We start from the raw sequence: 21479 nt of genomic DNA, 5'->3' as shown, positions 1-21479 counted from the left end.
GCGTAATTGTAAAAGGAGTAGCCGAAAGCAGAGCGTGTACGGTATACAGGCTGAGGATTTTCTGGGAGGATTAAAGTGAATCCATGGAGACGGCTCGACTCAGATGAGCACCGCACATTGTGTTGGCTGATATGAAGCTGCAGCAGAGAGTCAGATTAACCCGAGAGCCGTTCTGGAGGTAAACCTTAATGCAGGAAAACTAACTGCTTCCATGAGGAAAGATTTGGCTGCAGCTTGTATTTATTTTTAGCACCTTTCCACAAAAAATAAAATAAAATATTCAAAAGGGTAAATAGAGAGAAGCTAAACAACCTCTAAATCAGTGACACCAATACAGACAGCCTAAATGGTTAAAAGCTCTCCAGCAAATTAGCCTTCACACAACAGGCTGTGTTAATCGAGCTGCAACAGAGATCCAACACACCTACAAGACTAAAGCTGTGTGTTTAGTGGCTGAACCTCTGAGTGCTGACACAAAGGAGAGTTATTGGCAGCAAAGAGAAAAGAGTTTGTTCAGAGGACTGAAGGAGACGAATGAAAAGGTGAGCAATACACAGCATAAAAGTAAAAAAAAAAATCTCAAAGGCAGAAAAGTCAGAATCGGGGTTCAATATTAAGTTAGAAGTTAAACATATTTCCATCAGTTTTCTTTATAATCCTCTGGGCTTTTGAGCACAAAATCTTTACTTTGATGAATAAGATTCACAAATCGCAAAACAAGACAGTATCCGATTCAGCAGGTACCATTTTAATTTTGGGTTTTGGTAACTGCACGCTATTTAGTTCATCATACTACAATCTAAAGTACTAAAGCCAGACTGGATTTTCAATAAATACTCCTCTAAGCCAATTTGTGATCTTTGAAACCTTATTTTGTAAACAAAATATCCCAAAGATTTGTATGAAGGTCTACAATATGAACTACCTTCAAAATTCCATATTTTGTGTGTGTGTGTGTGTGTGTGTGTGTGTGTGTGTGTGTGTGTGTGTGTGTGTGTGTGTGTGTGTGTGTGTGTGTGTGTGTGTGTGTGTGTGTGTGTGAATTTATCTGCAAATAATGAGATGGATCAAACTTTATTTTTGATGTGGAAATCAATTATTGAAAGAGGTCAGCAGTGTAGAAACTCAAACCTTTTCCAGACTCCATTCTTTTTTCCAGTTCTTATCCAGACTTGGAAAATAACAGAGATAATTTAACTACTTTTCCAGACTATAAAAAGTATTTATGCGATAAATGTGTACCATAGTGTGTGCAGCTTTTCTCTTTCTGCCTCTGGACAGAAGGCGGGCGTGTGCCGCTCTTACCAGCGTAAAGCTCTTGGGCGACGCGGCCCACCTCTTCACCGTAGTGAGAGGCCATTCCTGAACCACATCTTTGGTCTTCTCGTCCACTCTCATCACCGACTCCTTGGTGATGCCCAGGAGCCGAGGCACCAGCTTGTTCTTGCTCTTCATCTTTTCCTGTAATAAAAAAGAGAGACTTTACTTCAGCCAAACACATCAATAGTGAACATTTAAGCCTCAAGCATTACAAAGAGACGACTCTTGGCAAATTAGAACAGAGTGAAGTTGATGTATGAGGATGTATTAATTTCTGTTCAATTTTATCAATAAAGTAAGTAAAAGATCCAAAATGCAGTTGCTAAAATTTATAACATGACATAAAAACAGTGACATCTGTTTCAACCCAGGAATTTTATGGCACACAATCATGGAAACGACTTCATTCTTGACAACAATGAATGTACATCGTTTGAGTGAATTTAAAGAGTCATGAATACAAAGAGTCAATTTAAACCATTACAAGTTCGTAAGACCTTTATGAGGTTTAGTTGACAGATTACAGACAGAAAACGGGACAGAAATTCAAGCAAAAAAACAAAAATCAACTTAGATTGATTTAGTTTTCATATTTATTTCCTGGTGGCACAACTTTACATCAGTCTAAGCAGCAAAGAAATATTAGAAACCGCCTCAATTAGTAAAAAAAATAAATACATTTTTTTTAAAAAGTGTGTCCTTATCTTTAGATCAGCTTATTGAAATCTCTTCCTGAATTCTCTTAGCTTTCAATATCATATTGCAAACACCCTCTCGAAAACGCCCTCTTTTGTGTTTTCAGTGTAGAAAAGAGCAAAGGCCTCTTGTGGAAGCGAAGCCATTGGGAGCGGACCGAGGGAATGTGATGGGCTGTGACGTGAGGGCCAAGAGGTGAGGTGTGCAGAAGTCCTGCAGGGACCGTAAACTCTCCGCGGGCCTCTGAGAGTCAGAGGTTAAGGAGCCGCCAGGCTGAAGTTTTCCAGGGCTGTTTCAGAGACGTTTCTGCTCCACCGGATTAAACTCAAGATCCAGAGACTCAAAGACAAAAGGAGATACCGAGCTGAACTGTTCAAGGGGAATTCATGTGGAGGACCAAGACGTTTAAGGACACTTTTAGATTTCTGTGGCATTTTTAGGAGGAATACAAATGCAGAGCAGAAACTGTGACATGTGCTCTACTGTTGGAAGTGATTTCATTCTTCATACCTACTCGTTGTAATTCATTTCTAGAGATCAAACTATCTGACGATGAGATAAAAACAACTTCTTTGTGTGAAATATTGATTTGTGTAAGAGTAATATAGTCAAAAAGATTTTAAAAAATTGATTTCAGCTAATAGAAAGATTTGAAGTGATGTAATGCAGAATATCGTCTTTATGCATAGTAGTAGAAATCTGCTGGATTCACTTGGATTCCGATGCCAGTCTAATGAACATATTCCTGCACATTGTGCCCTGCTACCTGTCAAGTCATTCCAACCGCTCTGTATTCACTCTGAAACCTCCTCTGCTGCACAGACAGCAGTAGTTTCCTTCCAGCACCACCACGAACTGCCTGCAACCGACTTCTTCTCTTACTCTGTGCTTCAATTTCATAGTATTTCGTGCAGCTCGTCAGAATCTTTTAGCATAAAACACTGAATTTTGTGCAAAACTGCAGACTCACCTTGACGAGGAAGAAGGAGACGCCGTACGTCCGCAAAGACCGTGCCAGTTTGACATACTTCACTTTTGCTTCGATCTCTGTCATTTCTCCGCAGTTTTTGTGTTCCTGCAGGTTTAATTTTGTTTAGAGGAATTTATTACTCATACGACATTGTTGAGATAAAAGGAAAAGTAAAAATGAGGATGAAATTCACACACCTGAAATATTTTCTTCTCAGCTCCTCGTTGCTTTATGTACTCTTTGGGCAAGAACTCTTTCAGACTTTGAAGGAAAGTAAAAACATTAGAGGATGTAATTAATGCAGCAAAGATGAGTTATACAGTTTCTCCACAATCTTTAAAAAAATTCTAAGCATTTTATTTTTATCTTGAATCCTCATGTAAATCACAAAATGAAGTCAAATACTCACTCTAAGAATCCAGGCTTGTGTTTGTGCTCTATGTGAGGTCCGAACTGGATCTGGGCCTGGATGCCTCCAAACTCACAGGCTTTGTCAAAAGATACTGGGTGGGAACCATTCAGGATGTCATCTCGTGCCTGCAACAGCCATAAATAATATTTTTTTTGTTTAATTTTATTTAGTGCTCTGCTGTCCCAAAATTACTTGCATACATATTTTTGTGACTTTATAACATAAAAGCATATATGTATTTATTTATTTTCCAGGAATAATCATTTTGATCAAAAAAATAAAAATTAAAGAATTGGTGGACCTTTTTTAACAAAAAAAAAAAAAAAAGAGAGAAAAAAGAAATCACTCTTTTGCCAGTCTCTTACAGCAAAGGACATTAAATACATCCTAAACACTTCACCTGTACGTAAAGCAGGTTGAGTTGGACCGGGTCTCTGGAGTCAACGTTCTGGTCCGAGTAGAAGAACTTGCGTCTGAGCAGCAGAGTCTCGTTTTCGTCCACACCCTGCTCTCTAAACGTCCTGCTGTGGTCCAGCCAGTTCACTAAAAACACAACATTAAATGAAGTGAACCGATTTAATTTGCTTGAGCTGTTGTCAATGCACTAGATTTAAATAATGTGTTGTCCTTTATATACATTTATTACCTCACACTGTGAAGCAAAAATGTACAGAGAACGTCATGGGAAACAAATCGCTGCCATGCTTCTCACAACATTAAAGTCAGTTTACAAAACTCTAATTGGAGTGGAAATCACAGGTTCATTTCACCACATATATGAGATCAGTGAATGTTTATGAGAAGAAGTGACAGCTTGTGTGCAAGGTTGAACATATCCTTATGGGAAAACTTTTCAGATTCAAATGGTAGTAGGAACTTTAGATGTAGAGCTCCCATATTCCAGCTAAGGGTGGTGGACGCAGAAAGTCGTCATCTTTCTAACACCTACACTGCAGCCATGACTCCTCTCTCTTAGCGGTTTTACAGCCAGCCGTTTCTTAAGATGTGACCAAAACAACTCACTTATTTCTTACTTGAATGACGACACAAATATGAAACCGAGTAGAAGGCAGTCCCAGTGACTCAAGTACAATTTAGACGATACTCCTAGCCTGTGTTCCGAACCGAAGAAACTGTTTGGATGAAAGGTGAAACGTCTTCAAGAGACAAGAAGTCCAGCTTCATTCTTTATAAGCAGCTGACATTTTCTCATATGTGTGCATTGTGCAAGAGATCCACTTCATTTAGGTTGGGAAACTTTCCAGGTCAGTTAAAATGCTCTCCTTATTTTTTCTTAAACTTACAGTCATCATCCGTGTGCAGTTTGGCTTTCAGCTTCTCCATCTTCCTCTCGTCTCGCAGCAGCGTCCTGTCCTTCTTCAGCGTACCCGTCCCGTCCTCCTTCTTTTCCTCCACCGTCTCCTGGATCAGAGAGTACTCCTCATAGTTTGTGATGCCTGAGATCAAGAGTAAAAAATATTTATTTTAGATAAAAGTCCAGTGGTTTTGTTTCGCAGACCTAAATAAAAATCTTAAGATGCAATGAGCGTCATTTGCAAAAGTACTGTCACGCTACAAAAGAGCAAAAACAGGTTCAATACTCGCTAACCAAAGCGAAGTTGCACATAACTAAGAAAAGGTAACAAAAATGAAATTATTTTAATTTTTCTTTTAAATTTCATATTTGATAACTGCAGCATTTTCACCTGAAAACTACATAAGCATGAGAGTGGGGGCAAGCCACAGATATAAATATATATATTTTATTTTATGGATGTGCAAAAAAACTGCACCAACAAAAGCAATAAAAACAGTTTGGACTACTTTTTACTCCAAGCAAAATCAATGCTGTTCGACTGCAATATCTAATTTTACAGTACATTCTGCTGGGGAAAAAGAAAAAAAAAAAAAAAAGGAGAAAGAATGCAGATCGGATGATTATGATGTACCTATTCTGCTGCAAATAGTCACAAGCAGCTCGCCCACTGTTTTTGAGTCATCCACCATGATTGTTTTAACGGCTCCGTCCAACATTTTGATTTTCTGGGGCCTCTGCTTCTTCTTGTATTCAAGAATATCCTGCTCAAACACAAGAGGGAAAACATAGATGGAAATAATAATAATAATAATAATAATAATAATAATAATCAAAACCAGAAGAGGTGAATCTGTAGGTTTCACTTCAGAAGGAGAGAAACGGAGAGACAAAGCGAATGTTTCCGCTGAGGAAATGATCATTTGCAACCAGGTCGCATGCAGGGAAGGAAGAACAGAAGCCTGAAAACCTTATTTAACGGCTGTCTATCATGGCCTGCCGTTCCCCTTCCAGTCACAACAATGGGCTGAGATTTGGTTCACAATAAACGGTCACAGTCACGCCTCCTACCTGGGCTGCCTTTGGTGAATTTGAAGAGGGGAACCAATTTAAGAGTGGCACAGCTACAGCCAGGCATTAACTGACAGACTGCTGATGAGTTTGTCCACGTTATTCACACATCCGTGTCTGGTGTGTGACTCACACAAAGGTAGCAAGATAACTGTGTGTGTCTAGTGTGTGTCGTTGTGGTCTCATAATTTTCATTTAAGAGTTCCCTTAAGCTTTGCTCTATGTTCAAAGCAAACATTCATGCCGTGATTGCAGCTTCGCCCCATGTGGGTGCGGGTTAAACAGACTGATGTGTTTACCCCGTTACGGAGCATGTAATAGTCCAGTGTCCTTCCAGACTCCAACCAGATCCCTTTCCGGGGGTCTTCATCAGACAGGAAGAGGCCGTAATCTGAAGCTGAAGCAGTGAGGATAAACATCAGAGGTTTAGACGATGCTTATCAAAAAAGAAAGAACATCAGAAAACATCTTGAGCACAGAGAATAAAGGTCAACATCAGGCACAACATTTGCTCAGGTTTCGTTGAGATAATGGTATTTTCAAGGAATTTCTAAATTAAAAGTTTGTTGGAACAGAGATCCCGAGTCTAAAACATTTGCAAACATAAAGGAGTGAATGATGACTTGAGTGGAACCATGTGGAACAAATAAGTCTGACATGACATGAAAAGATGGAAAGCTACGATTGATGAGGCTCCAACATGTGGTCCAGGATGTTGTGGAAAGAATTTCAGATTTTACAGCCAAACTCATAAAAGGAAAAACTGTTTATCTATTGTACAATGTACAAACACAGAATTAGATTAAACTTAGTGAAAGGAAGAAATTTAAGAATATCTGTAAATTATTATGTCGCAAAAAAAAAAAAAATCAGTGTTCCTAAAAATATCACAGAAGATTTTTTAGAAAAGTTTCCAAAAATATTCACCCCCTTTAACTCTTCCACATTTCTCACAAACTTCAATGTGGTGTTCGCATAACTGTGTAACAGAAAGAAAGTAACAGCTTATGAAAGTTTTTACTAAATAAAAAAAGAATATCTATATTTAAATTCAGTCTTCTTTACTTTCACACCCCTAAATAAAATCCAATGCAGCCAATTGCCTTTATAGGTCACTATTAATAATTAATCAACTAGAGTAGAAAGTCACACTTCAGGTTGAAAAATCCAATGACAAAAACTACAGTGCATGTGCTCCAGTACTCTGGAGCATTTAGTAGAAATGTATTGTTCTGTTGAAGGAAACCCATAAAAATTCACGTTTAAACTTTGGAACAAGCCATGTGGAGGACAGTGCAAACATGTGGGACCAGGTGTGCTGACTTAAAGCTGTAACTGCAGCTGATTTTTGGACACAATGCACCCTTTTATTTCCACAATCATGCACCAGTTTGTGTTTTGCTATCGTATAAAAAAAATATTAATATAAACAGTCAAAACAGAAATTTGTTGTTGTAACATGACAAAATGTGGAAGAGGATAGGAATACTTTTGCAAGACAATGCATAAATGTTGGCTTTTTTTTTTTTTTTCCATTTTTTGAACTCTCCAGAGTTTTGTCGATTCTTAGCTGATGCTGCAGATTCCAGTGTCGTTGAGAGGCTCACCCTGTCCAGTCTGAGCCTCGGGGACCCTCTCTCTGATAATCCTGCAGGCATCATAAACAGCTGTGGAGGGCTCAAACTGCATCGTCTTCACGACGTTGCATTGTCGCACGCAGATTTTGAGCGACAACACCACCATCTTGACCGGCAGCGTTGGCAGGAACTGCGGCTACACCTGGGCATAAAGAAGACGAAGTGGAGCTTATTAGACAGGCAAACTTACCAACTGAACCAAACGAGAGACTTTTCAGAGATGCGCCATTATCTAAAAGGTGCTTTCAAAGTTTACTCAACCAAAAAGCTGGGTTTCTTATTTTTATACTAGAAAACGTTGCCTTACTTTATCTGCATAAATTTGGGCCATCTACTGAACAGAAGCTCTATCCCTCACTTCCACTGTCATAAACAATTAAACTTTATGAAAGTGCTAATTTGTGCGCAGAGGGCCCATTGTTATGCTTCATAAGATAAAAGAGCCGACAACAAATTTATCACTTTCAGGAGACGACCCATCTGGTCCCCGATAGGGACAAAAAACACGACTCAATGATCGGAGTTGGTAAAGCAGCAAACTGTGCAAAGTAACTAGAAACCTGAAGATATTTCTCCTCAGTCTTTTCCTTAATCCGTTGCTTAAACAAAGTTTAAATTCAATCCAATTATTTAGTTAGTATATTTAGACTTGGAGCTGCTATGATGACAAACTAAATGGAGAAAGGGCAACAAAAGAGGATTGTGCCATCTCCAACAGAGGACATCCTGTGAGACACCAACGGGAACAGAGAGCCGCTGTGAGACAGGGAGGTCAGAGGTCGGGTCAGATCGCGGCTGACGTTCGTATGCGACCTCTCCTCCGGTCCGTTTGTTCGTGACCCTGACCCAGACGCTCAGAATCTGGTTCCTATGTGAGATCTGCTCACACACAGGATCGAAGGTGTTCGAGCGGCTGGCCATGTTCGCACGTATCTGCTGCTGCGGCCGACACCGGCAAACACAGCAAGGCATTACTTCAAACCCATTTGGCTCGTTGGCAGAGGATTGAACGATATACAAGAGTTTCAGAAAGTCATCATTCATAATTCGCCAACGGAAAAACATGGAAGCACTTCAGCATTTGAGGAGATGGAAAATAAATAAATTGTAGCAGGGCCGAAGTAAAGGTGTCGTGTCTGATTTGAGAGTTCACAAACCAACTGTTGCACATTGTTGAGCTTCAGGCGAAGAGCAGCTTCTCTGAACTGTAGCTGCCAACAGCGCCTTCAAGCTGCCAACAATAAAAATTCCCCACCATGACGTCTCTGACGTGCCCTGAACTCTGAAATAGATCTCGTTAGGATGAGCCGGACAAACAAGCCTTCATGGCGCTCTCTGTACGCTTTTTGCCATTTTTATCTTTTAGAGACAGAAATAAAATTGTGAAATTTCCCATTCGGACTTCAAGAAAACCCCAACTCTTCGGATTATTTATGTTTACAAGAGAGTTTTACCTATGGGTGCAGAAGATTTTGCCCGCCACCTTAATACAAGAACCGACCGCTTTTCTATCACATTATTCTAACACCTGTTATAACCATAACCCCTGTGATGATTTAATCTAACTAAACAAATCTCTTCGTAGAAAACACTAGAACATTGACCATGTAAAAACTGTCGGTGGGTAAGTGCAGTTCATTGGCATAAATATTTGTCCTTTATTATTACATATCCTTTCTCCACAAAGCTAAATTGATTTGGCTACTTACTAGCGGCTGAATTGTCTGCCTTCTCCTCTGTATTTTTTTTTCCTTCTGCAAACAAGCTATAATAGAGTTACATCTATAATTAATTTTCCTTTTCTTTCAGTGTAATAGCTGCAGCATAAGCCCACAGGAGGCAAACAGCTGGAGAACATACAGACACAAAGCAATGACAGCAGAATGAAGAGGAGGGTGATAAAGCAGTTAACGGCTTATTGATGCCCCTCAATAGGCACAGACATAAAAACCGTTCATTTACCTGTTAGGTACGTTTCTTTTATTTTTTTTTCTTCTTTGAGAATTTAGTCAATGGAAACCCTTTACTGCAAATATCATCTGATCATCCATGTGTGCAAATAAGAAAAGAATAAAACAGACCAACCTGTGTACTGTACGTTTAAGAAATTCTACCTATGACTTTCAGTGATGTAAATCAGCTAAATTATTAATAAGTAATTATAATGAGGAGATGAATAGATTAACACATTGTGTAGACAATCCAACTAAACAGAAACTCTACATAAGAGTTAGGTAAATCCAACAACCATAAGAGGTGAAAAGGGTCGTTACAATTTTAGCTGACAGTAAGCAGCATTACAGCTATAATATGTCAAAATTACTTTACATTTGGTCTTAAAATGTTAAGTTTGACTGACTTCCCTTTGCTGATGCATGAAGGAAGGATGACAGACTGATGAGAAGGACAACAGGTTTCCAGATTAACTAAATCTTTGAAGCTTTGGCTTCTTCATTTACATTCAACCCAGTGATAAAAGTGCAGTACAGCGAGCCATAGGAAGTTAGAAAAGTAGCAGCTTGTCTCATAAGCCATTTTCCAACTACTTTTTTGTGTTCTTATTTTATACTGATTATGATCTTAGTTTTAAGCATCTAATCAGTCTTAACCTATGCATTTTAGAACGTGTATGTCAACTTTATGCATTTAATGAATAAGGTTTTTTGTTTCACCTGTGGTTTCCCTGTCAAAGCAGATCAAGCAATCCGTTTCAATCACTGGCAGAATCACTGATCCATCAGTAATAGTGACGGTGATCATTGCAGTAGTTTGTTATTGATGTTCCTTTGGAATTAACGATTAGCCATTATTATAAACGTTCCCCGAGTGATGTGATGACTTCTGCTTGTCTTTACGGGATTACATGGCAGAAATAAAACCACATGCTTTAGCATCCAGCTACAGAAATGTACACTGAAAATAAAAGACGTTATTTGTTGTGAAAAATATTACATCTGAATTTGCCTACTGCCCCCTGGAAATGTTGTCTCTATGTGCTTAAATATGCATTTCATGTTGATTTAAATCTAAATCGATTCTAAAAACAATCCGGAGTCCAGCAAGCGAAATAAACACTTGTAATATCCGCAGACCAGTTTTCTACATTTCTGGTATCAACTGAAATAAGCATAGTATTTACACATTATTGGCAGGATTTTTAGAGTAATTTCAGAAGTAGGTAAATCTAGAAACCATTTTATATTAAAAAAGGAGGGGGAGAGTCAAAACAATAAATGTAATTGGTTCAAATATAATCCTCTTAAGCTTTAGGCTCAGTATGGAAATTGGCTATGTTACACACCATGGTTTATTTATTCTTCCCTTAAACCAATCTGAAGCTCTAGATGTGATTCCTTGGCAAATAACACTTTACTTCACCGCATACAAATATGTTTACAACAATGTCTGGTTTGTCTCACAGTCAAACATGACCGATGAGACATTAAGCTTTCATACGTTTTTTTTTTTTTTTCGCCTTTCTTGATATTTTCTACTCCTAGATCCGAGGGTTGATTGAGCAAAAGAAGCTCCAATAAAACCATTACAAAAACAATTGAAAGCAAATCTCTCCCTTGCGCATCAAGACAAAGCAAAGTCTCCATCAAAAGCAGATTACCACTAAAGCATCTTATCATTGATTTTTCCTTCCTTGTGATAAGACATTTTCTAAGATCAAATGTTGTTCCAAATCCCCCCAAAAAACTAAGCCAGCTAAAGCCAACTCATTAGGCAGCTAACACATTTACAAATTCCTTCTGTGACCATCCCTGGAGGAGGAGGCAGCGCTATAAAACTTTGAGATTAATCTCTAAAAGATGTAAAGGAAATAAAAATAAGAAGGCTTTATGATGTAATTGACTAAATTGTTGGCAATTTGTGGCCCTAAAGAAAAAGTCGAGGGCATCAAAGAAAGTTTTTTCATGCGGAGAGTACAATACAAATGTTGCTGCCCGTTACCAGCAGTCAGTGGTTCGAAAGGTGGCGTTCAGGGTGGAGAAGGTACCAGCTCGCTGCAGACCCGAAACGGATACATTTACAAACTCACATCCAGGAACCTTCTTGTTATAAACACAGCACCGACGTCCCCCCTCCAGCAGCTGCACACAATTTGCAGTTTACAACATCAGGCCTCCATTTTGCTGAACAAACTTAAAAACCTCAACAACAGTGATAATCTTGTGTAAACCTCCACCTTAAACCTAAGCTGGAAGTAATGACATTTTTCTCAACACACACACAAACAACCATGAGACACATCAATTTTAAACCACTTATGCATGCACACTGTAATGCAAAAACACAAGGTTTCCTTCCCTCTGCCAAATTTAAATTGAACTCCACCAGCTATGCCGCCTCTTCTTTCATCTGAATCAGACCAACATAGCAAACAGAAACGCACTCCACTGATATTTATTTCCTTCTGCTCTGGAGCTGGGATTCCCAGAGTACTTAAAACTGCCTTTTGTATGCATTTATGTCTGAACTGATGAAAACACCATCACCTGTGAATAAAATCACTCTCTTACAATGAGATCAACAAGTTGAGTCAGCAGCCTGACTCAAATACAAAGGTATACCAGAGTAACAAAATGTCTAAAGAGGCGCAGTTAGGCCAATGAAAGAGCTTGGCAGCTCTGTGCTTGTGTCAAAGACTTGAAATATGCTTTTAGATGTCAGGTTTTTACCTAAATTTGAATCACATCACATTTAATAAAGGAATCAAGAGCATTTCACTATGTCACTCAACACCTTGGCTGAGATAAACTCACTTATTTTCAAGATGATTTGTTGAAACAAAATTCCAGGACAACAGAGATATGAAATATGTATACCTCTAGTATAAATACGTCTAGCTTACCCATTCATTCTATGTGCTGCTGCATATCCTCTTGCTCTTTATGGACAAACACATGCAAGCTTGGAGGACTAGGGGAACTTTATTTTTTAGGTGAAAATGCATAGAAATGCTGGAAGGGATGCTGGAAATCAAGATATAAGTGATTAAAATATTGTTAAATGTTGGCGTGATTATTTTAATTACAATTAACTGAAACAGTTCTCTTGTTTTTACCATCAAAAGGTTTTCCTGGGATATCAGTCATTAAGATCTTTATCGAGGGTTGGCAAAGTCAATCCAACTGTAATAAATTTTAGAAATCAAAGTTCAAATGCATCTAAAATAAAAATTGCATCTAAGCAGTCATGTGCAATTATATTTAACACAGTGATACTGTGAAGATGTCTGAGCTTCAAAACATTGTGCAGCACTATGTGACCGTTACTGACAAAGCAACATAAACCAATTTAAGACGATGCTAATTAAAGTGGAAATGGTTATTTCAAATGTAGATAAGCTCGAGGTTCACATGAGTATTAAATGAGCATCTATACAACTTTATGTTGAAGACAAAGAATTGAAATCTTTGTGCCAAGTAGCATATAGCTCAAACTCCAGACCTCTAGGACGTCTGCCCTGTAACTTGTAGATGTATCTCTGCTTCAGTACACCAGGTTCCAATATTAGCTCATTAGAAGAGCTCTGTAGAGCTTGATTGGAGGCAGTTTTGCAACTTATTTTAAGTGTCTTAAACAAGGGACACATCTAAAACTTACAAGATTTTGGCCATCGAGGATTGCAGTTTGAGACCACTGGGGTCTAGTAATGCCTCAAAACTTTGTGTTACAGTTCCCTAGGTTTGTCAAACTTAATATCAGTTAACTTTGTTTTTATTAGTTGGGAGTAAAAGCTGAAACTAAAGGTGTTCCTCTTAACATTTTGTTCCAGTTACTGATAAAACAAGTGAAGAACATTTGTATCGATTTGATCTTCCGCCAGGCTCTGAAGGTGCGATTTAGCCTTGTATCATATGTACCCAACACAAAACGTGAGGAGATACTTCTGCCCGATACATTGTGGTAGAGAAGAAAGGTAATACTGCATAAGTATACAATTCAACAGTTGCCCAGAGCTCACACAAAAACTTGAAAGTTATTGTAGAGGAGTCACGTATTTTTATAAGATTAGCAATACTTCAAAAATACATTTATGTACAGAACAGAAATCCATCCATAATAATCTCAATTTGAATTAAATCTGACCTGAAATAAGAAATAATCTAACCGAGCTTACATATGTATAGACCTTAATCACTATTACACACTGCTTTTTGTACTGAGAGTCTTTGGTTATTGAATAAGCAGCTCAGTCTAATTTAAGAAACTTTGGTCTATTTTCAGGAACACCATCCTAATTTTGGTAAGTTTTTCAATAACCTCACAGCATCTTCATCACAGGATCTACCAGAGTCGCCTATAGGAGGAAGAGTTTGTGGAGATGTCGGACAAAGATATATCCCCTAAAATGGTAAATCTATATGTAAAAAGCCTGATTTTATGAGATCAGTCGTAAAAGTATCGATCCAAACAAAATGAACATCCAATGGCTGCATCCGATATCATTACTTCATAGCTAAAAGAAATCAAACTGAAACAATTCTTCACTTACATTACCTTAAGGTTGGACCATGCTTTCTATATCTTTCTGCTTCTTGCAGGTATTTCAAACATAGTCAACTCTACACATTTGCTTTGCAACAGTTGGAAAGAAAGAATTACAATAAATGAGCTGCTGGGCCACTTGATGGCAGAGTAATTAGGGCGGAAATCACATGGCCTTAAATTGCATCAAGCACCGGGTCTTCAGTTCGATTTGCTGCCAGAGAGACATTTACTGCATGTCACGTCTCTGCAATCTTTCCCATATTTCCTGTTTGCAGTGACTGCTCCCATCTGATCAATGGCAATAAATATGCCAGAAAAAAGATGAGCTTATAAAATATGATGCACTTGAGCAGATTACATTACTTGGGAGTATATAATCTACAGCTACTGTAGCCAAACACACAAGAAGAAGTATATATGCACTAAAACTTAATGGAGAGAGTTCAACTTGAAAATATAGGATTCAAGATCCAATTATGTGTTTTTTAAGGGGCAGTATTGTGTTTTCCAGGTACATAGTGCCATTTTATAGCACAACCAAGTGATATACAGCATTTACAACTGAAGTTATATCAAATATGACTTAAAAAAAATTGCCTTTGTGATTTAATGGCCTGAAATCGGCCTCTGTCTCTTTAACAATGATCTTTGTGAATAATGTTTTTACAGCATTTCATTGAAAAGTAGCTGGTATAATGAGCTCAGCTGGTGTGCAGTTCTTTGTTAACCGTTACTGGCTAGGCTGAAGGAGCCGAGTCGTGTGCTCTGTGAGGCAGAAGGAGGAGCTGCGTCTCAAAGGCGGTGCTTGGTTCACCCAGCCATTCTGCACAGCTGAACGATTTCCACAGGAGGTTAAAGGATTTCTGACGCATGAAAGAAAGAGTCAGAGCAACACTCCAGGTATGTTTTTGACGAGGGGACAACATAACATGATGTAAAGCTCAAAAAAGTCAGTTTTACATAATACTGCCCCTTCAATGCACATAATGTGTAAATATACACCTTTCTGAAAGCGTTTATGATGATATTAATCAATGTTTTTCTGTTGACCCATCGTTCTTCACTAGAAGCAAGTAATCACTTCTAGTTTGAAGCAATCCCTCACCTGGTTGTCATCTGTCCCTAAAGTAATTCCACCTCAGCATTGCCATCTTGCTCTATTGTGTAAGAGATTTTGACTGCAAGAGGAAAGATAGTTTCTCTGCATCTTTGGCTCTGCAACAAGCTCCGACTGCCATTTGTGCTCATGTTTTGAACACCAGTTCAAAGTATTCATCCTTTTTTTTTTAAGTCTCTGAGTGAAAATTGCTGAAGGCGTCCCCTTCCGAGCTTAGAGGCCCCAATCTGGGAAAGCTTTTATTCTCACTTACTTCTAAACGAGCATTTCTATAATTCCAAGAGTGGAATAAGAGCCTAGGTTGAGGGTTTTGTACTTGGATGGGGTCGTTTTTGGCATACGACATCAAAACTCAAGATGAGGGCTTTTTGAACTAGTGGTGGAGGCAAAAAAATAAAATAAAATAAAATATGAGGTCCAATCAGGGAGCTTAGTGATACTTCTACAACCTGAGATTATTCAGGTGTACACTTCAACTGAAACCATGAGCTGCAACATTCAAAACCTTACTAATGTAATTATCTTCAACAACGACCACTGTGTAATTATAGATGCATTTTTTTCTATGTATATTTATGTCAAGTCAAGACATTTCAGTGGGTTTCTTTCAAGCCCACAAGAGAGTCAGGCTTTCAGGAAGTAACAGGAAGACTGAACTGAGTACAGCACAGTTGTGATGTTGTTGCTTCATCTTTTTTTTTGCCATCTGTCATGGACATTTCTGAAAATCTTAAAGCGGGGATCTAAATTCTCTACTTAACACAGAAACTGATGTGTATGACTTCTAAACATGACAGATGAATAATCTGTAATCATGTTTTGTTAGATTTAAAAAAAAAAAAAAAAAAAAAAAGTTAAACCGTATCCTACAGTGCTTGCTCTCTGATTACCATGGTGTGTACTGTTGCCTCATTTACAAATATAAATATTTAAAGCTCACTCACCGCAAGAAACCTAGAAAGCTTTTCTTGGATCTCTTCATATTGTAGTTATTGTAGTACAATCAGAGAGCTTTAAATAAAACCTGAGCTCTGATTTGACCAGAAAATTAGGATCAGTATCATTGTCAATCTTTCTTGAGAGAAAAATAAACTTTTTGGACCAACAACTTGCTGTTGGTCCAACAACAACAGGTTGGACCAACAACTTGTTGTTGATCCAACAAGTTGGACCAACAACAAATCACGATAACAGCAAATCTTTTAAAGTAAAACACATTCCCTCCTAATTTTAGAAATCACACAAAGAGAATTCATAATTTATGGTTTGGCTCTGTGTTGCAACATTTACAACCTTCAGATGTGTCACAACTGGGGTTTTTGAATCCATAACTGAGACCTGCAGCCCTCAGGACAAACTGAGGGTCAGTTCAGGACAGTCTGTTCACTTTGTCCCCGGGTTCATCACCATAGTAACATACTGTATACCGGAAACCTTGTCCTCCAGGACAAGTTAGTTTGTTACTTGTTAAAAGTAACATTCTGTTTCTTCTATCCAAACACTTTAACATTACAGACATGTACGTTTGCAACCTGTTGGACTGAGTTGTTTTTATCTTTGGAGATTATTTAGTGCAAACAATATTTGCTGAACCTGTACACACGACACCAATTTTGGAGGGCAGTTCACAGATGAAAAAAAAACCGAGTCAGAAGAAAGCAGGGTACATTTAGTCATGGTGTAGACATAAGCAATTCAGTTTCATTTAAGGAAAACGCTGAGCCAAAGAGGCAGACAAAGGGTACAGGAGATAAAAGGAAAATGAGACTGAGCATTGGAACATGCAGCTTTTGTTCAGCAGATCAATGAAGCAGTGCGGAGCCCAGTGGGAATGCCCAGGCCCTATTACAGTAACATGGCCTTTAATCCAATAATAAAACGCCACACAATTCAAAAAAGATAAACCACAGAGCATGGTGGTAGCCTCGAAACAAAAATGACCAGACACAGTTATTAATCCTTCCGATTACTGATGCCAACCAGAAACCTTTGAAGTCAAAAGTTTACCAATTTGTTCTTAAAATCAGGAGTACTTAGTCTTACTTGGTAATACGTGATATCACGTAACCACAATTTAGTCATGTCATATGGCAATGGTATTCCTTCTGTTAGATTTCTGCTGGTGTTAAAAAGAAACTAGTGCTGTGATGGCATTTTCAAAATACATTTTCAGAGGCTGGGATTCATGATTAAAGACTCAACAAAGAAAATGTCAAATAAGAAATCACTGCCTATAAAATCTCAGGAGCAAAGGGAAAAAATTATGTGAAGTTCATTATAATGGATAGATAATTCCTGGAGCCTGGTGTGTTTTATGGCATTTATTTTATGTGCATTGCTGCCGAATAATGAGCTTGTAAAATTGACCAGGTTGTTAAGGTTCAAAGCCTTTATCACATCTGTGTTTAACAGATTTCTATGAGAATCTGTGATGATTTAAAACGCTAAAGATTATTCTGAAGCAACATCAGTTCATATCTTACAGAAGTTTACTTTTAAACAGTCATTGATATGTATTTATACAACTTTTTCCCCCCCCAAATTACTTTTCTTAAGCTTTTAGCACCATGTACTGTAATTAATGATACATCGTTTTCTGAAAGGGAACCCTGACTCATTTAGTCTGATGTTTAATAGAACAGCCTGAGATATACAAACTCAAACTTCATTAACCCTGGCCAGTAATTCCAATATTAAAAGAGAAAAAAGATTTTATCTTTCATACTCATTAATATATTCAAATGAACAACTCCCAATGTTCTTTGTTCTTTAAATACGCCAGTCACAAGCATGTGTGTTGATGCACTTCAAAGAAGTTTAGAGGCGTATGCAGACACGGAGGTGGTTTTGAAGTTCTTCCGTTTCCGTTGGAATCAGAAATGCTACCTTCTTCAAGGAACCTGCAGGACTTTTTATTTTTTTATTTTTTGTTATAACAAAAATCAATAGAAATATTATCTGGAAATCAATATCAGCCAGGAAAAATATATCAGGCGTGTCTCTAATTATACAGCTTCAATGAACATATTGAACACATTGGACGAAGATATACGTCGCTCTGCTGTAAGGGATTTAGAAGTTCAATATTTTTTCTGGACAAATTCTTGTCATCAATACTGCATTGAGAGTATAGCTCAATAAAAGCACCAATTGTGCAGCTGACAAGTTGTTGGTCTCCTCTGTTGCTCCAAACGCCTACTGGCTTTTCATAAGGCCAAATATATATTTAATGTGTGTTTTCTCAAGTCGTCCTACAGCCTCACACGTAGTCATAATGCTAAAGGGTCAAAGGTAATATTCCATGATGAATCACAACCGTTAACATGTAGAGCCAGAACAAGCAAAACATCTCTCTTAATAACCTGGGCTGTTGATAACTATGATTGCATCTGTTGATTTAGCTTTCATCGTACTCATGCAGTGCAAACAAGGCATTCAATACTCTGGCTGCTCGCTGGGAAAATGTGAAATGAATCTAAAGCACACAGTCTTAGTCACACAAGACCAATCCGGCACGGTTCAGAGTGAGGTCACCACTATTCGGCACACTTAGTATGGCGGCGGTGGAGGAGGAGACTGTGGGGAATACAGGGAGGATGAGGAACAGAGGAAGGTGCGACACCGAACTCCTGCTTAGGAGCCTCAATCTGGACACAGGCTGAAGTAGGGACAATTTTTAATCTAATCACTATCGTATTCCTGTTCAATAACTTGACCACTAAATAAGGTTCCCTCCTCACCCTGGGTTTTCACTGCACCACTACGTTTAAATGATCATTACACGTCACAGTCAGGTGGGATGAATTTATAGCTTTGCAGGCAAAGACCTGACATGGGACAAAGAAAGAAAGACATTTTGCATAATTATTAGCATGGCCAGAGGAGTCAGGTAACAGGCTGAGTAGCAGGAAAGTCTTTGGTCTACATGTGCATCTTTTGCATATGCACAATTTGTATGCTATGCATTTATACTTGTTTGAATGGGAAAGACAGCAGCAGGCAGGTGATGCACCTCTGTCAACAGCAACTTCAATGCAAGTGTCTGGTTTCATGCACGGAGCCCAAACAGTCCCACTAGTCCACTGAAAAGACTGTTGACAGTTCCAGATAATATACCATCATACATTAACATGGGGATATATTAACCCCTGCTTTTCTTTTCTTTCTTTTTTTAAGTTTCAATATGAAGAAAACTAGAGCCAGAACTGCTGGCGAAGATTAATCAAAAGTGGATGATTAAATGTCTTGACTCCATTAAATATAACAACTATGTAAAAGCCCACAATTCTTGTTAACCTTGCAACACAGCAGCCACTTAGTCCCACATTATTGCCCCCTTGAAGGCTGTAGTTTTCTGCAAAACATAGAATCAGTCTGTACCTTCTTTTTAGCGACTAAATGATGTCTTCAGCCACGGATCGCCATGGTAACACACTCTGGTTGTAACCTGACTAATATCTGATGTTTTTCACAAGGACAGCCAAACGGGAAAACAATAGCGATCAAAAGGTGTCTGCCGCTGCATTTATTTATGGATTAAAATGTCAAATTACACAAGATTTGCAGGAGTCATCTGTGGAATGATCTTAGCTGCATTCAGCCCACAAACCCAGTTTATAGATCAATCCCTGCACTTGAGACAGAGTGACGGCCCATGTCTTACTAATCATTCTGATATATCTGACAGTTTTGCACATCCACAGATGCTGATGACTCAACTAGACAATTAAAGGAATCAATGACAAGTAAAATATCAGAAACAACTCATAAGGTGATATGGTAGCAGCCTAGAAAACAGAACTGCAACAAAGTTGAATTTTTATTAGGGAATTTTCCCAACACATAAAATTAACATCATCACCTCAGTTCAATCTCCCTGCTCTACACTGGTTATTAAGTGCTGCCTCTGGCAAAAAGACTGTCAAAACATGATGTTATCTGTGCAGCTACATCACCACAGGACGTGCGCACACACACACGCACACTCACACACACACACACACACTGCTTGGGGACAAACACTTTCCAAGTGCAAACCTTCAACCAGCTCCAAGAGCTTAGTCATCCACACAAATATCACTTCCTGGAATAAGCAGCCAAACTTCTACACACAACCAATCAGAAAAGAGGGTGTAAGTCGAGGAACCTTTCTTAAAATACTTGAATGAAATAATAGTCCAGTACAAAAATAAACTGCACAAACCAACCAAATGATTTCTGTGGTTATGCTGTTCCATGAATGAATGTAGAAACCAGCAAATGTAAGTGAATTCACACAGAGTTTGATTCTGAATTGATGCTGAAAGTTTGTCCATTACACTACCGTATAGCTGTCCTGTGTTTCAATAGTATGTGAAAATATGTGGCTCCAAGTAAGTACAGAGTTTCTTCAAATTTCTCTTTTCATTTGTGTAAATCTTTTGCCTTTGCTGGTTTTATTATTCTGAATCAGCATGGTCTCTGATATGGCAGATAAGTGAAGGGTAATTTTATTGTTTCCTTATATGGAAAAACTTTGATCTGTTAATTCAGGACTGGATTGTCCTTAGACTCATATTTTGCAAAAAGTAATCGCCTTATTTAGCAAATTTCCAAAGGAATCTCAATTTGTTTCTAAAGGAAGCATAGAAATCTGGATTCCCTAAAAAGTTGTGAAATTGCTTTTTTGATATGTTTTTGTCAATAGCTCAAGTAAGAGCAGTTGGACAAAAACTTGAATTGTGTTGTGGCAAACAACAACAAATACAAGCAATGGACTAAGATAAAGTCTTTCAATTTTTCATATTATTCAAGCATAGAAATCAACAATTTCCATACTTTTCAAGACTACATAGAAACCCTGGAAATAATGCTTCAAAATCACCTTTATATGCATTTGATAATGTAGTAAGATTTGATTTCCAAATAAGGTTGATCACCACTGATGTTTGGGGAACTGTTGCAGCTTACAGATACAACATACATCCCATAGAGACACTACAGCTAGAAAGTTTACATCAGTTCTGCACAAACACGTAAAGATGGATCATTTCCTCACCTCGGCATTCCAAATGTTTGAAGTGCAGAAAAGCTGGATACATTTTCTCCTTATTTTAGCAAATTAGCATTCAGACTGTTTATGTACCACTGAACCTTCTGCCCAATATACAGCCAGTTCATAAAGTGCAAAAAAAAGCAATGTCAAATGCTGTTGAAGAAAATGCGAAATTAAACCCACATAAAATTTAGAAATACTAACATACATGAGACAAAATATGGTCTTATTACTGCAATTTGCAGCATAAGAAAAAAATGGTTTCACTCAGGTGTCCCTCAGATTATTCAAACATTTTATAGACATCCAGATACATACTCGCAGATGTATAAAGGGATAAGTGTGTCATCTAAATAGCTTTCATGTATTCAGCTGTAGTTTTACCTGAAGCTTCAGTGAACTCTTT

At 38.2% G+C, this 21479-nt stretch overlaps 1 protein-coding gene across 3 annotated transcripts in view; it reads right to left on the bottom strand.

Moving 5' to 3' along the window:
- tln2a (talin 2a) overlaps positions 1-21479 on the bottom strand; it is an 85106-nt gene that overhangs the window by 36084 nt on the left and 27543 nt on the right. For 2 of the 3 annotated variants that reach the window (XM_014992036.2, XM_088004388.1), the window contains 9 exons: positions 7392-7563; positions 6084-6181; positions 5348-5477; positions 4703-4855; positions 3799-3941; positions 3396-3523; positions 3184-3247; positions 2987-3091; positions 1306-1461 (listed from right to left, as the gene is read on the bottom strand). In XM_014992036.2, the coding sequence (XP_014847522.1) occupies positions 1306-1461; positions 2987-3091; positions 3184-3247; positions 3396-3523; positions 3799-3941; positions 4703-4855; positions 5348-5477; positions 6084-6181; positions 7392-7527 (1113 nt within the window). In that variant the 5' untranslated portion in view covers positions 7528-7563. Of the gene's footprint in view, positions 1-1305; positions 1462-2986; positions 3092-3183; positions 3248-3395; positions 3524-3798; positions 3942-4702; positions 4856-5347; positions 5478-6083; positions 6182-7391; positions 7877-21479 lie in introns of those variants that run through there. The other variant, XM_088004387.1, reaches the window with a different exon arrangement.

This window comes from Poecilia mexicana, unplaced genomic scaffold (assembly GCF_051168715.1).
Source record: "Poecilia mexicana isolate PSO_F unplaced genomic scaffold, ASM5116871v1 scaffold_3, whole genome shotgun sequence".
NCBI classification, from domain to species: Eukaryota; Metazoa; Chordata; class Actinopteri; order Cyprinodontiformes; family Poeciliidae; genus Poecilia; species Poecilia mexicana.
This window is presented reverse-complemented; position numbering and strand designations above follow the sequence as displayed.